We start from the raw sequence: 14,821 nt of genomic DNA, 5'->3' as shown, positions 1-14,821 counted from the left end.
GGTCAACCGGAAGTCTTATTTCTGCTCCGTTATTTCTGCTCACGGAACAGATAAGTGAGGCTGGGACCGAGGCTAACGGAACACAGATGCCCTCAGCTACGTCTTACTACAACATCCGGTTGGTTGCACTTGTTGACTAAATGAGGCAACACGTTGTGAGCTGGTAGATCTGCTATTTTTCTTCTGTAGCCTGACTTTAGTTGCAACAAGAATGGTAAATATTTGTGCGTGTGGTGGGTGTACCAATTCCACCCTTTCTGGACATAAAGTGCATGCTTTTCCAAAGAAAGGCACGCCAGCCTTTAGATCATGGGTGAGGTTCGTGCAGGTAAAGAGGGCTGATTTTACTGCGTCGTCGGTGAAAGACCGGCACTCAGTAATATGTGGAGCGCATTTCAGAGAGGAGGATTATATCCAAGGGGATCTCATCTCCCATAGTTTGGGATTCCGGACTTTGGACCGGGTGAGACTTATGGAAGGTGACAAGCTTCTGTGGGTGCAAGATCTGCTGCTGCAGTAAACAAACTTGGTTTGTCTCGGGTAAGTGTGGATCTAACTATCTTTTTGACGCTAACATGTGTTAGGATTTGCAGGACTATCAAAAGTACATGTAAGCAGCAGCGGTGGAAAAAGTACTCAAATGTAAAAGTAAAAGTACTCTTGTTACAAATAAAAGTCCGGAATTAAAAATGTACTTGTACAAGTATAAAAGTATTGGTATCAAAATGAACAAGAATTCGACACCTACGTGCCACTGCCGAAGTGGGGGTCGGGGGACCACCGGGGTGAAGGGCTTGTTTTCATAAACCTGGTTGCTTTTTTTTCCTCGCTAAACCTGGCAACACCGACATGCAGAACTGTTGTTTGGGCCGGATTATCCATAGGCCGTTGGGTTTTTTTTTTTTTTTGAATAAGAATTTAATAACATAACCTTAACATAACCCTAACCCTAAAACCGAAATAAAATGACAATGATTTTATAATGGGGGTGTTGGGGGGGGGGGGGGAGCAATCTTGCTTAGGGCCACGAAAATCCTAGGGCCGGCCCTGACCCCCGCGATGTGTGTGTCCCCGTCCTGCTCGTGTTTTGGACCCGATGATGGTTGGTTAGTTTAGCTCGGATGTGGTAACGCCAGCGCTTGTTTCTCGCACATGATGGGCAACACGGGAGAGCCGTACACCGCGAGTGAAAGTACGCAAATGTTTGAAAATAGCCGATCTACAAGCTCACAACGCGTACAGTACTTGAGTAAATGTACTTAGTTACTTTACACCACTGGTAAGCAGTCTGTAGCGATGCCAAAACAGAAGGGGAGGGGGAGGATAGAAGCTGCCAGCATTTCCCTGAACATATAGTATACACATATAGTATGTAGTATAAATGTTGGTGATATGAGCCCTCAGCTAGGCGAAACTGAGCAGTTATAATGCTATTCAACAGTGGTGGGAAAAGTACTCAAGTGTTGTACCTAAGTAAAAGTATCAATACTGCAATGTAGAAATACTCTGTTACAAGTAAAAGTCCGGTAATTCAAATTTACTTGAGTAAAAGTACAAAAGTATTGGCGTCAAAATATACTTACTATACAAGTACTAAAAGTAAGATACTCATTATGCAGAATGAGGTCGAGACTCCAAAAACAGTCAGAAATTGCTCTTTTGTGGTTTTTATTTCTCCCCACTTCTCCTCCACCAAAGTCCGTGTAGCTTTTTACAGTGCAGACGTAGAATAACAAAAATAATACTGGCCAAAAAATACGAACATAATGAACTCAGGAAATTAATGCAAAACTTAACAAAAAAGAACAAAACAAAGCGCAATAGGCTACACCCCTATGAGGGGGCCCTGGCAGCTCTGACTGGGCTCTTAGCTCTCTGCCTACCCGAACATCACTGAAGCTCTGACTCTGCTGTCTCCTTTTTATAGGAGAGGATCCTACCACAACAGAGGCAGCAATTAACCTTCAACAATAGCTTATCTACAAGCTGACACATATATCATGAATAACCCAACACATAAATAGATATTGTACTTTCAGACTGAACACCATTTTGTGTTTGAATTCATTTCTGAAGACCATAAAATACTTTGCCCATAAACATTGTGAAACACCCCTCCTCCTCTACAGTACATGGCACCTTCCACTGGGACCTCCCCTACTTAAGCTACATGGTTTGGTCTATGCTCTGTTTAGCAGTTCAACCCACAGTGCCAATACCGCAGAGGAGTTACAACAATGAGCAACTCCTTTTAACACAGGTTACACAATAAACTGAATGTTTTATCCCTGTAAAGTCTGTGTGAATTACTTGTGAATTTGTGAATGAATGCATTCAACAGTTTATAGTATTGACATTTGGTTAGGACATATCTGCCACACTTCCAACAGTTGCTTCCAAACCGGCTGGTGGTCTTGATTATGAATCGGACGCAGCTGTGTGGTGTGTGTGTGCGTGTAATGCCCTTAACCCATGTCTTTATGTATAGGGCACGGGTTGCCCCGTGACAGTGCTAATCCGGCCCATATGACGTTGTTTGTAATGTTTTCGTGGGGGTCCCGGGACCCCCTGGTGGTGTCCGGACCCCCTAGTGGTCCCAGGACCCCCGCCAGGGCCGGCCGCTGCCATAAGCAATATAAGCGGTCGCTTAGGGCCACAACCACTACAGGGCCACAAAAAAAAAAATATATATATATATATATATATATATTTTTTTTTTACTTTCATATTGTAATTATGTCATGTATCTCCTATCCAACAACTAGCGTTATTATTTTAGTATGCAATAAAAAATGACATAATGATTTTATAATGGGGGTGTTTGGGGGGGGGGGGGCACCCCAAAAAAAATGCTTAGGGCCACGAAAATCCTAGGGATGTGTGTGTCCCCGTCCTGCTCGTGTTTTGGACCCGATGATGGTTGGTTAGTTTTGCTCAGATGTGGTAACACCAGCGCTTGTTTCTCGCACATGATAGGCAACACGGGAGAGCCGTACATGCCCGTACACCGCGAGTAAAAGTACGCAAATGTTTGAAAATAGCCGATCCACAAGCTCACAACGCGTACAGTACTTGAGTAAATGTACTTAGTTACTTTACACCACTGGTAAGCAGTCTGTAGCGATGCCAAAACAGAAGGGGAGGGGGAGGATAGAAGCTGCCAGCATTTCCCTGAACATATAGTATACACATATAGTATGTAGTATAAATGTTGGTGATATGAGCCCTCAGCTAGGCGAAACTGAGCAGTTATAATGCTATTCAACAGTGGTGGGAAAAGTACTCAAGTTTTGTACCTAAGTAAAAGTATCAATACTGCAATGTAGAAATACTGTTACAAGTAAAAGTCAGGTAATTCAAATTTACTTGAGTAAAAGTACAAAAGTATTGGCGTCAAAATATACTTACTATACAAGTACTAAAAGTAAGAGTACTCATTATGCTGAATGTCCCATTTCACACGTTATCATATTTCTAATTATATATATATATATTGAAAATAGCAGATCTACAACCTTTGATTGATTGAATACTTTATTACAGTTTGCAAAGACAAGCACAGGGAAGTACAGTTCAATACAAGGTCACAAGTTGTGAGCTTGTAGATCGGCTATTTTCAAATAATCATAGGGGTGAAGTGGCGTATGTTTTGTATAATAATCTAAATCTATGAAGTAACTAGTATCTAAAGTTTTCAAATAATTGTAGTGGAGTAAAAGTACAATATTTGCCTCTGAGGTGTAGTGGAGTAGAAGTAAAAGTACTGAAAATTGGAAATACTTCAGTAAAGTAAAAAATACCTCAAATTGTTACATACATTTTTATTTGTACAGTACTTTAGTAAATGTACTGAGTTACTTTACACCACTGCTATTCAATGTCTGATATCCTATGTACATTTAGTATCATGTGTAGTATGTGATCTATTTGCAGGCTCATGTGCAAATGAAAATGTTACAAATTGTTATGCAAATGCTTGAGGTACAAGAATATCATTATCTAATGCAAGCTGTTTCCTAAGTCAGTGGCTCTCATTGTAATGTCAATGACATGTTAGGCTGCAGACCCCATTTGAAAATATTTTGTACTGTAGACTATCTTGTCATGTACAATCAGGGTTCCTACACAAGTATGTAAACTCTGTAATGATAGGTGTTTTTCATGGCGTTTCTTTGGAGCAGGCAGCAAATGTTTTTTACCACTGTTTAAGAGCACAGGTCAGAGTGAGATTGATTCATTGAAAGCAAGGTTATGATCAGATCAAGTAGATTGCATATGAGCATCCCTTAGTTCTGTTACTGTAGTGTAGGGGTTGAAGATATACAATTATTTCCAATATTTGAAAAGGTTGAGAACCACTGAGCAGTGAGCTAGGTCCACAGTCCGAACCACTGTGCCATGGTGAAATAAAACGTTTTCTCATTGTAATGGGTACCTCCTGGAACCCACTATGAGAACCACTAGTGACACACTGTAAACACTGAATTCTCCTTTTTTTTTTAACAACAGACGCTTCAAAATCACTCTGCGACTCCTGACGTGACAGAGGAGCCTATGATGATGGAGGAGGAGGAAGCTGGTCCATCATCTGTACCCTCTCTTCCACCCTCTGAGCCACTCAGTATAGCTACCGGAGACCACCACACCGTTCTTTGGGTAGGTTTTAATTTGCTTTGCACGTTTTAGCCAACACAGTCTTTTTATAGAGAACGGTTACCCTTAAATTATATCAATTGTTGTTTTTTACAGGCATCCAGGTTTTCCCCCAGATGTTGTCCTTAGGGACACAGGCAGTCCCCCAAATGGTGTCTGTGGAAACACAGACAGATATTTCAAGCTTTGAGGGCAGTCCGATGCAAAGCCAATGCACCATCTCTCAGAGTGATAGCGAGCAGTCAGGTGAGGGGCCGTGCAACCAATTATAATCGTTATTGATTTGATTAAGCCATCATTTTTTTCCCTACCAAATGAATGATATTAATTGATTTTAAAATCAGAATGTGTTAATTATGTTGATGAACTAATCGATGTATCGACTAATCATTTCAGCACCAAAGAAAGGTGATGACAATTGGGTTCCAGAGGCTGAAGACAAGCTCTTCTCTGAGAACTCTGATGACTCGCCACACCTTGAAGCATCCTCTGCCCCTTGGTAAGACACACTACACAGTTACACTAATCTGTTCATGTCACGATACTGACTGTTCAGTCTTAATCAAACTTTTTTTTTTTTCCTTAATTTTTTCTCAGCTATATCGATAAGTATATAGTGTGTCACAGCCAACTCATGGAGCTGTATACAGAGACAGGAGGGGACATTTGTGAAAATCCAACAGGTAAAATTTTATCCTGCACCTGTAGAAAGCTCTGGTGGTGTGTACCCTCTTGGGATGTGTCAATGTCATGCATTCACTTTGCATAGTGGACTTCATGTGTTTTGTCTGATCTTAGTGCAGTTTGAAGCAGGTTATCACTTTGCATTATGCTAGTGCTTTCAATCTGATTTCAGCTTAAAACCTTATGCTGAATGTTTTTTTCTTCTTCAAACACTTTCTCACTTTATTCCTCAGCCATAAGAAAGTACACACAGACAGTACACCACTGATCATTTGAATATATTTCATAGGTCTGTTCAGCATGTGGATTCAAGAGGGTTTGGCGAAACCAGTCAATGCTGCACAGAAACATGCCTGAGTGCAACCTGCAGCTGAGTGGAGCTGTACACTTTTCAGGGTGTATGCCCCAGCAGACTTTCAGAATGCTCCAGCTATTTGGCCTACAGTGCACCAGCGTGAACACCTACTTCCGCCATCAGCGCTACTACACCATTCCCACCGTCATCCAGGCCTGGCAGAGCCAGCAAGCCAGTATCCTCAGTGAGCTGAAAGAGATGGAAGGAGGATTGATTCTGTCTGGAGACTGCAGGTTGGTTACCATGCTCATTGTTATATTCATCATTAGAATATACACATAAGTACAACATTAATAATTTGTATATTAAGACATTTGGCATCTATCCATAATTTTCCTCTTGCCTTGTGCTTTTTACAGATCGGACAGTCCAGGACACTGTGCCAAATACGGGACATACTCCCTTATTGAGGACCGGCTGAATAAAGTCATTGACCTTCAGCTTGTACAGGTCTGTTATTCATGCCTCATGTACCTTCTGCCATATCTATGCGGCTACATTCTACTTTGTTTGTGTTTGGGATTCCCATTTGTTTAGGTTTGTTTTTTGTTTCTCTGATTGTGCTCCAGAGTTCAGAAGTTGCTAACAGCAACTGGTGTGAGATAGAGGGCCTGCAACGCAGCATCAAGTTACTGAAGGAGCAGGACTTGAAAGTCGCAGTCCTTGTCACCGACAGAAACCGCCAGGTACAAGTGACAGACAGACACACACAAACAAACACACACTTTCTCTGGTGATAGTTGAATTGGCAGAAAAATCATGGGGGGATATTGGTGTAAACTAAGGGAGGCCACGTCAAGGCTAACCAAATAAATGTTGGCAATGGAATTGGGGATATTTACCTCTGAAAGCTGTTGAATAAAGTCTCCTGTGTTTATAAGATGGCAATTTGGTTACAATGGGTCTCATGTGGCGATCAACTTGTGGCGATCAAGAAACTGAGAGGGGCTCTGTGGTGATAGATTACTTTTTGTATTTTTTTCACTTTAGAAATAGAAATATTTGAATGTGAATGCATTTCAAGTTTACTTGAAGGGTTAGTTAACTCATAAATTCTGGCATATATCTGTACAATTCAACCAATTCTGCAGGTAGCAAAATGGGTGCGAGATGTGCTGTGCGCTGAAGGAACACAACACTTCTTTGATATCTGGCATATTGCCAAATGTAAGTATTTGTCCTTGAAAATGCATGGCTACATGGAAGGCAAGACCAATCACAGTAGTTCAATTTTGTCAGTGCGATTTTAAAGTGTGTGTTTGTGTGTGTGCGCGTGTGTGTGCGTGCAATAACAGCCGTAGGCAAGAAGTTGGATGCCCTTTCAAGAGAACGTGACTGTGAGGTTATAAAGCTCTGGAAGCAGTCTTTTGTGAACCACCTCTACTGGACCGCCGGTTCTACTCCCAGTGGCAATGCAGACATGATGGAGGCAAAGTGGAGAAGCCTGGTCAATCATGCTCAAGACATACATGAGCATGACACTCCTGCATTCCCTGCCTGTCAGCATGAGCCATTGGAAGGAGAGGACAGAAACAAGGAGTGGCTTGAACCAGGTATCTATCGCTCAGGAATGTGCACAAGTTCACTTTTTCATGATCTGTTAGTTTGTTGATGGTCTGAATGAATATCCATGTGAATTAAGCAATATTACACGAGAGGGTGTGCTTTACCGTCATTATTGGCACGCCAGTGATGCGGTCAGGAACAAGGCGAAGCCGAGTTCCGCGAGCATCACTGAAGTGCCAATAATGTAAGGTAAAGCACACCCTCGAGTGTAATATTGCGATTATACAACAGTTACCAACAAAACACATCCAAATGTATTCATATTGTGGGGCAATTCATAATAAAAATGTTTCGCTATTATCCGTTTCCCTGTAAAGAGAAGAGTTTATTTGACTGAGACATTAAATAGTCCCTGTAGCAGCGCTCTGAGGCACCGTCTCATCAACACAGCTGAGCTATCAATGCTTGCGCAGTGGAATGAATTCCAGTAGGCTATATGCTCCGTCGTACGACCGTGTCACGTGGCCAAAATAACTGATCTACAAGCTGACAACACGTCGCGATGGCGACACGTTGTGAACTTGTAGATCGGCTGTTTTCGCTGTGCGATACCTGGCGACGCGTTGTGAACTTGTAGATCGGCAATTTTCGCCGTGCTGTTTGTTTTCCTACCGTGGGACAGCGTGACGTCACAGCACAGCTGTGCCATATATGGTCTAATCAGGTGCGGACTGCAGTGCGGAGTGATTTATTAATGTGATTAGGCCTGTGCTATCATGCTGGTTTGAAGCACGGCTAGATAGCTATTTCAACCAATCAGATTGGTCGGAACTACCTGTTGTATAAAAAAAGCATATGATCAGGGAGAGAAAATCAGTTGATGCTTATGTTGTATGTGTGTGCAGGTTCATCAGCAGCTGTTCAACTGGAGGCTCTTGTGAGTCAAAAACTGTTCATCAAAGATGTACGGCAGCTATCTCCCCAGAACCAAACCTACTCACTCGAGGCGTTCCACTCCCTGGTGATCCGCTTTGCCCCAAAGCAGCTCCTTCCTTGGAATGCATAGCAGGTACAGTCAGACTATTAAGGATCAGTGTCGTAAGATAATTTGGTTTTGGCAGTAAAAATGCAAAATTAGAAATTTCAATACATTGAAATTTCAGAATGATTAAGTAAATGTATTCTGAATGAAAAGATCTTATCCTCATTACAGTAGAATAAAGAGTCACCACCGCACACTCCTCTGTGTACACAATACGTTTTTGCAATCGGCAGCTACGAGGGTGTGGCGACTCTTATCGCACAGTGTTTATTTCGTTGGCTGGCACCTTGCAAGGACTGGTGTGCACTTGCACCCTTGGTAACTGTGCCTTCATCCTCATCTCTAAATGGAGGAGAGACATGCGCAATCCACAACCAAACTTGGGCAGGTGCTAAGCAAACAAGAAATGACAAAGTCATAATATACCAGGTTGCGGCAGGTTTTTTTTGCCCCAATCTGCAGCACAAAATGTGAAAGTGGTCTTTAAAATGAAATCTCAGCCATTCCAATGCAACCAAAAAAAGTATTGGTATCAAAATGTACTTAAAGTACCAAAAGTAAAAGTTCTAAAATGTTTGAAAATAGCAGATCTACAAGCTCACAACATGTTGTGAGCTTGTAGGTATGAAAGAGGTCTAAAGTGGTAAATGTATGTTTTATAATAATGTATATCTACAAAGTAACACGTAACTAAAGTTTTCAAATAGTTGTAGTGGAGTAAAAGTACAATATTTGCCTGTGAGATGTAGTTGAGTAGAAGTAAAAGTACTGATAATTGGAAATACTCCAGTAAAGTAGAAGTACCTCAACTGGTTAATTAATAATGTACCCTTATACATGTAGTAGATTAAGAACTACAGGTAAAGTCAATTTATATCTATATATATATATATATATATATATATATATATATATATATATATATATATATATATATATATATATATATATATATATATATAATCTATTCTGTCATTCATTATACGTATATTATAATGAATTGATTACTGCAACAAATTAATGATACCGCACTGTTGTTACAAGTTGTGCAACTATTATTTCAACTTAACCACAACAACAATATCATTATGTGCATGCAAATATGCACTGAAGGGCAGAGCAGCACTCACTCCAGACCGTTCTTTGCGATCCGGGGCGACCGTGTTTAGGGGCGAGGTAGAACGGCGCTGATCGCTCACCCCAGACCGTTGCGATCAGGGGCGACCGTGTTTAGGGGCGAGAGATAGTGAAACGGTCGCAGAGTTGTGGCTCGTACAGATTTTCGGAGCCTGAACACGTATGCTCGTCTGTTAAGAGGTGTAAAGTAACTAAGTACATTTACTCCAGTACTGTACAATGATTGTGAGCTTGTAGATCGGCTGTTTTCAGAGTATTTCAGTATGCGCGTGTGAGTACTCTGTGTGACGGTGATTGAAACCGACGGCATAGCCGTTTCAGTCATTCAGTCCAACTTGACTGTAGCCTGCTGTAGTAGCCTTTTCATACGTTTCCTTTGTCCTCATCTTGCGCTAATGCACGCAACTGTTGCGCCAGGTTGTGTTTTTGTTGTTTCGCATAAAAGCGTGCTTCTGTTGTCCGTCAACAACACAGCCAGGCTCCCTCCCCACCTCCTTGCGCGTCTCTACTGGGTTAGGTGCCTCGGAGGCGAAAGGAAAACGCCGATCGCGTGCTCAAACATGTTCATGGACCCCCAGATTAATATGTATTTGTCAACAGGCCCCCCCCCCCATATCTATTTTGTGGCAGGGAACCCCCTTCCCTGCGGGGACGGGCGATGTGAAGTCGGCGAAAAATAAATGTTCTGTCTGTGTGCATACAACACAGAGGAGGTGTAAAGTAACTAAGTACATTTACTCAAGTACTGTATAAGCGTGCATCCATTGTCCGTCAACAACACAGTCGGCGAAATAGAAGAACGCCGTTAGATTAATATCTATTTGTCCACAGCCCCCCCCCCGCGCGCACTACAACACACACAGAGGTGTAAAGTAACTAAGTACATTTACTCAAGTACTGTATAAGCGCGCATCCGACAGCAGGCGTGTGTAGTACTAGGCGTAGAGGCGAGAGGCATGTCTAGTCCCATAGCTTGGGAGGACGAGGCCGCCCCGTGCAGAGTAGGCATAGAGGCGAGAGGCGTGTCTAGTCCCATAGCTTGGGAGGACGAGGCCGCCCCGTGCAGAGTATGGGAAAATGGGGAAATATCCCCATTGGCTTAAAGGACAGCCAATGACGCAAATCTGTCGAATGCAAATGAATCTGTCGAATGCAAATCTGTAAGGTGTCGAATGATCTGTAAGGTGTCGAATGATGAGTAGTAGGTCTGCCTCTTGTTAGACCAGGTTTGGCAACCTGGTAAAAAATGTAACATGAAAACTGAAAGAGAACGCTTGCACACTACAGGCTCCAGTTGTAGGATTTATTTTATTACACCCGAGTGCTGCTGTGATGTTTCGGGCTCTCGAAACGTCACAGCAGCACTGTTCTTACAACTGGAGCCCACAGTGTGCGAGCGTTTCAGTTTTCATCCTCATCTCTGACATTAATTATCATAAAATTAATTCTCATAAAATGTTTCTCCTTTCCATAGGCTCCTTTTAGCAGCTATGCATTACAACCACAATGGGAACAGAACAGTGGCCACTACTAGTGCTGGAGAACCACGCTACGCAGTGTCCTACCCTAGGTTCCGTAAAGGGCAACATGTTGTGCATCCCATCAAAGACAAACCATCTTACGGTGTGTGTTCAATAACTATTTGGAATTATCAACAATTTGCATATTTGGAAATACTGCTATACTTTTATAATGTGTGTGTTTCAATATAATATTCTCTTCTCTTCAGACTATGCATTTGATTTGATGGGCTCTTTGAAGGACCTTTGAAGGATTCCCGGCCACGTTTGCGTCCAGAGGTGCGCTTGTCGCCCGTAGCCCCCTGCTGACGCGGCCTGGCCACAGTGGGGGCGGTGGGGGGGGGAGGAGGCCTGTGGCTGTCTCCTCGAGCTGTTTCTCCGCTGCCTTGGTCTTGGTGATCAGGTCGGCTGCGGTGTCGAACAAGTTGTCCGCCGTGAGTGGAAGGCCCCTGAGACCCGTGGTCAATATGGCCTTGCATCCGGAGGCGAGGTCGAGCCACTGGAGTCTCTCCATGTCTGCGGTGAGAGCCATGGCCCGGCCCGTCCACATCAGGGCGTTACAGGAGCAGAGAATTGCGAGCTGGACCAGCCTCGTGAGCTCCACGGCATCGGCGACGGAGTCGGAGTGCATCTGCGCCACTGATTTAGTTTCCACCAGGGGCCGAGTCATCAGCTCCTTAAGCTTGACTGCGGCTGAGCCCTGGAACAGCGACCCCATGTTCAGGATCTTGGCAGCCGTTGCCGAGGCCTTGTAGAGCGTGGCGTGCGTCGCGGTTTTGGACCTCTTACCGTGGTCGGTGATAACGGGCCCACTCCTGTGGCCCACTCCTGACACCGACCCGACTTTGGCCCTCTCGATGGCAGCGGCGAGTTCTCTGTCCATGGGCGGGAGGCCCGCAACCCCCATCTCGGCCCCAGTCAGGATGTCGATAACAAACCCTAGTTTGTCCGGCTCCTTCCTTTCCTTCCAGGAGAACTGGATGGCGATCTTGAAGCCGCTGGCCTCCGGAAGCAACTTGGACTCGATCTCTCGAGGGGGGGGAGGGGAGTCAGGCCTTAGAACCCCGGTATGGTGACCCCGATGGACAGCTTCGCTGGCTCCATGGGCTGCGCCAGGCCTTCCGTCTTCGCCCTCGCGTCGGTAGTGAGCGAGCCAGGCATGGTTGGGCCCCAAGCACGAGATGCAGAGGCGGTGGTCATCGTCCGCAGCAACGAGGACGTCGCATCCTCGTATCGCACACGGGCGAGGCGCCTACACGAGGCAAACACAAAAGGCTAGGTTAGCGACCTAGCCTAGCAGTTAGCTTAGCGTGTAGCTACGCGCCTCGTGGCGAGAAAATGGAGAGGATAGGAAATAAATAAATAAAAGGTTGAAGTAATGGAACTCGGGAGAGTTATAATAACTGAAACTATTTAAACGAAAGCGCCCGTAGAGTAGCACGTTAATGCCCTCGCTCTGGGTTTGTGGAGTAGAAGTAAAAGTATTGGAAATACTCCAGTGAAGTAAAAAATACCTCAAAATTGTATTCTTAAGTATAGTACTTGAGTAAATGTACTTAGTTACTTAACACCACTGTAGACACCCCCATAAGATTGGCATATGCCAGGGGTCTTCAGGTCAAGAACCCCTTAGCTGAGAAAGAGATGAAGCAGGGACCCCCACTATTGTATAAATGTGTTGCAAATTAAACTTTTTCATAGATTTCATCGATGGTTTCATAGACTTGTTTGACAGCACTATCATCAGTGTTTTTTTGTTTATACATAATCTATTCATATTTTGGATTCACGTATATTTCCAGACATTTAATTACTTGAACCCTCAATACTTGGTAAACTTGACCTTTGGCTATGTGCTTGGCCTGCTTTGCACTCCTGGAATCTATTTGTTACGCTTGGGTTGTATTTCTATTACTTTTTTTTACAATTACGTTGATTTAATCAACCCATCAATAATTCAAACTTTATGGTTTAGTTATTTTAATTGGTTAATCAATATCCTAGATTTTTAATGAATTGATTATATTTGATATTTATATGTCTCACAGAACTGTGACGTGGGGCAAGGAACATCACCAGAACCAGGAAGGAACCATTTGTGGAGTGCGTGTATTGTGCAGAGATAATTGCCATGTCACTGATGGAAGACCATGTTGACATTTGTGAAAAATAAGACATAAATATGTAATTTCCATTTATAAAAATGGTCTCACTCATCACATTTAACCTAAAACATCACTGGGCACAAGGTTACACGTTTTAGATTATTCTGCAATATTCCTCTGCTATACCACCATTAACACACGTCAAAAGACCCCGTCACTCGTTCCTGTAGGTTCACACTATAACATTCGAAGGATTATTAGACCCTTCCTCAGCCCAGCTCCTTATCCAGGAATCAGTCATATCCTTACAGGCCTCCCGGCATGTGCACTTAAGCCTCTCCAAATGATCCAGAATGCAGCAGCACGCTTGGTCTTCAATCAGCCAAAATGTTCACATGTCACCCAGGGGTCGCGCTAGGATTTTAATCTGCCGGTCCCAATGTCCGGAAGGATTCAAATTTATCGGACATCTGACAAAAATAACGGTCATAATAATTTGTATGCATTAATGACAAGCAGGTGTGTAAATACAGCCTAACACTTAGGCCTACAGCATTATATTTTGGATTGAGCTATTTGAACATGAACCATCATAATATACACATTTTATATAGCAGGGTCATCTTACACAAACACATTAATTAACTACATTACCATTTGCGCATGCTGCATGCGTAATGGTTTCTCAATAATCAATTGCGTTTGAATGCATTTTCTAATCAAAGGGCACCGCACAAAATTGGGCATTTCAGATTAATCCTTCATAACGTGGCTCAGCTGACCTGTTAGGGCAATAAATTATAGACCACTACTCACTCACAGGAGGTTATAGCTAGCGCTACTTTATAGTTAGACAGTGGATGCTGTCCGTGCGTCTAATTAGGACCGACGTGGGAAAGTTGATGAGTTGTGAGAATCTTGTGGTCTCCTCATAGAGCTATTCAGTTCAAAGTGGTAACGTTTACTTTTAACGTGTCCACCTCATAGAGTTAAAAATAGGTCCACTATTATGATTAACGTCGTGTTTCACCTCGATGCCATAGTTGCAGTAGCCTATAGCTGTTGTGGAGAGTATTTACAGTGTTGGATATTTCATCTTCAACCTGCACTGTTGTTAAACTGTAGGGCAACTTGCCAACTTTACTCACAAGTGCCCTTGTAGTAGCCTAGTATCTGTGACATATTCTAACTCGTAATGATACAACTTGTGTGTGACTGACTGTTAAATACACAACTTTATATAATGTTACCGGACCGCGGTCGCTGTCTGACTGCCGAGACCGCAGTCTCTACGCAGCAGCAGCAACAACTACGCAGCAGCAGCAACAACTCTCTTTTTCCTGTTGTACCTTCTCCCATTTACCGCCCAATGCAGCACATTTTACACTGATTATTATTAACAGGAAATAGGTGTAAATTAACAGCGTGTGACAAACTCTTTCTTTCTACCTCTCTCTCTCTCTCCCAGAAACACACGCACGCTGTTGAAAGAGAGAGAGAGAGAGAGAGAGCAAAGCAGAGGATTTGAAATGTGCCTAATTTGCAGTGATAATTAATGAACTGCCGTGTCATTATCAACCGGTCAGGATGTCCGAAGAGATTTATTTTTTCCGGTCTTTGTCATAAAAAAACGGTCAAAACCGGCAATTATCGGACTAACGCGACCTCTGATGTCACCCCTTCTCTGCTCCCTCCATTGGCTCCCAGTTACTGCCCGCACAGAGTACAAAACACTGACGTTGGTCTACAAAGCAACCAAAGGTATGGCACCCCCGTATCTTCAAAGCCTCCTACAAGCCCTCCCGCTCTCTCAGATCAA

At 43.3% G+C, this 14,821-nt stretch overlaps 1 protein-coding gene and 1 long non-coding RNA gene across 2 annotated transcripts; both read left to right on the top strand.

The window, feature by feature from the left end:
- Positions 1-483: 483 nt before the first annotated feature.
- On the top strand, positions 484-4,879 carry LOC308074186. Its single transcript, XR_013932069.1, has 3 exons — positions 484-540; positions 4,510-4,656; positions 4,750-4,879. It is a non-coding gene; the product is annotated as an uncharacterized lncRNA (long non-coding RNA).
- Positions 4,880-5,305: 426 nt separating this feature from the next.
- LOC308074749 (uncharacterized protein) lies at positions 5,306-8,264 on the top strand (the record flags this gene model as incomplete). The annotated part of the gene is made up of 7 exons (XM_080414250.1): positions 5,306-5,336; positions 5,627-5,925; positions 6,052-6,142; positions 6,262-6,378; positions 6,784-6,859; positions 6,988-7,245; positions 8,104-8,264. Exons 2-7 carry the CDS (start codon positions 5,672-5,674, stop codon positions 8,262-8,264), a joined length of 957 nt encoding a protein of 318 aa, XP_080270376.1. The 5' UTR covers positions 5,306-5,336; positions 5,627-5,671.
- Positions 8,265-14,821: the final 6,557 nt, after the last annotated feature.

This window comes from Gymnoscopelus braueri (genome assembly GCF_963280865.1).
Source record: "Gymnoscopelus braueri genome assembly, chromosome: 19".
Classification (NCBI taxonomy): domain Eukaryota; kingdom Metazoa; phylum Chordata; class Actinopteri; order Myctophiformes; family Myctophidae; genus Gymnoscopelus; species Gymnoscopelus braueri.
Note: the sequence above shows the minus strand (reverse complement) of the source record. Positions and strands in the feature narration are given on the sequence as shown.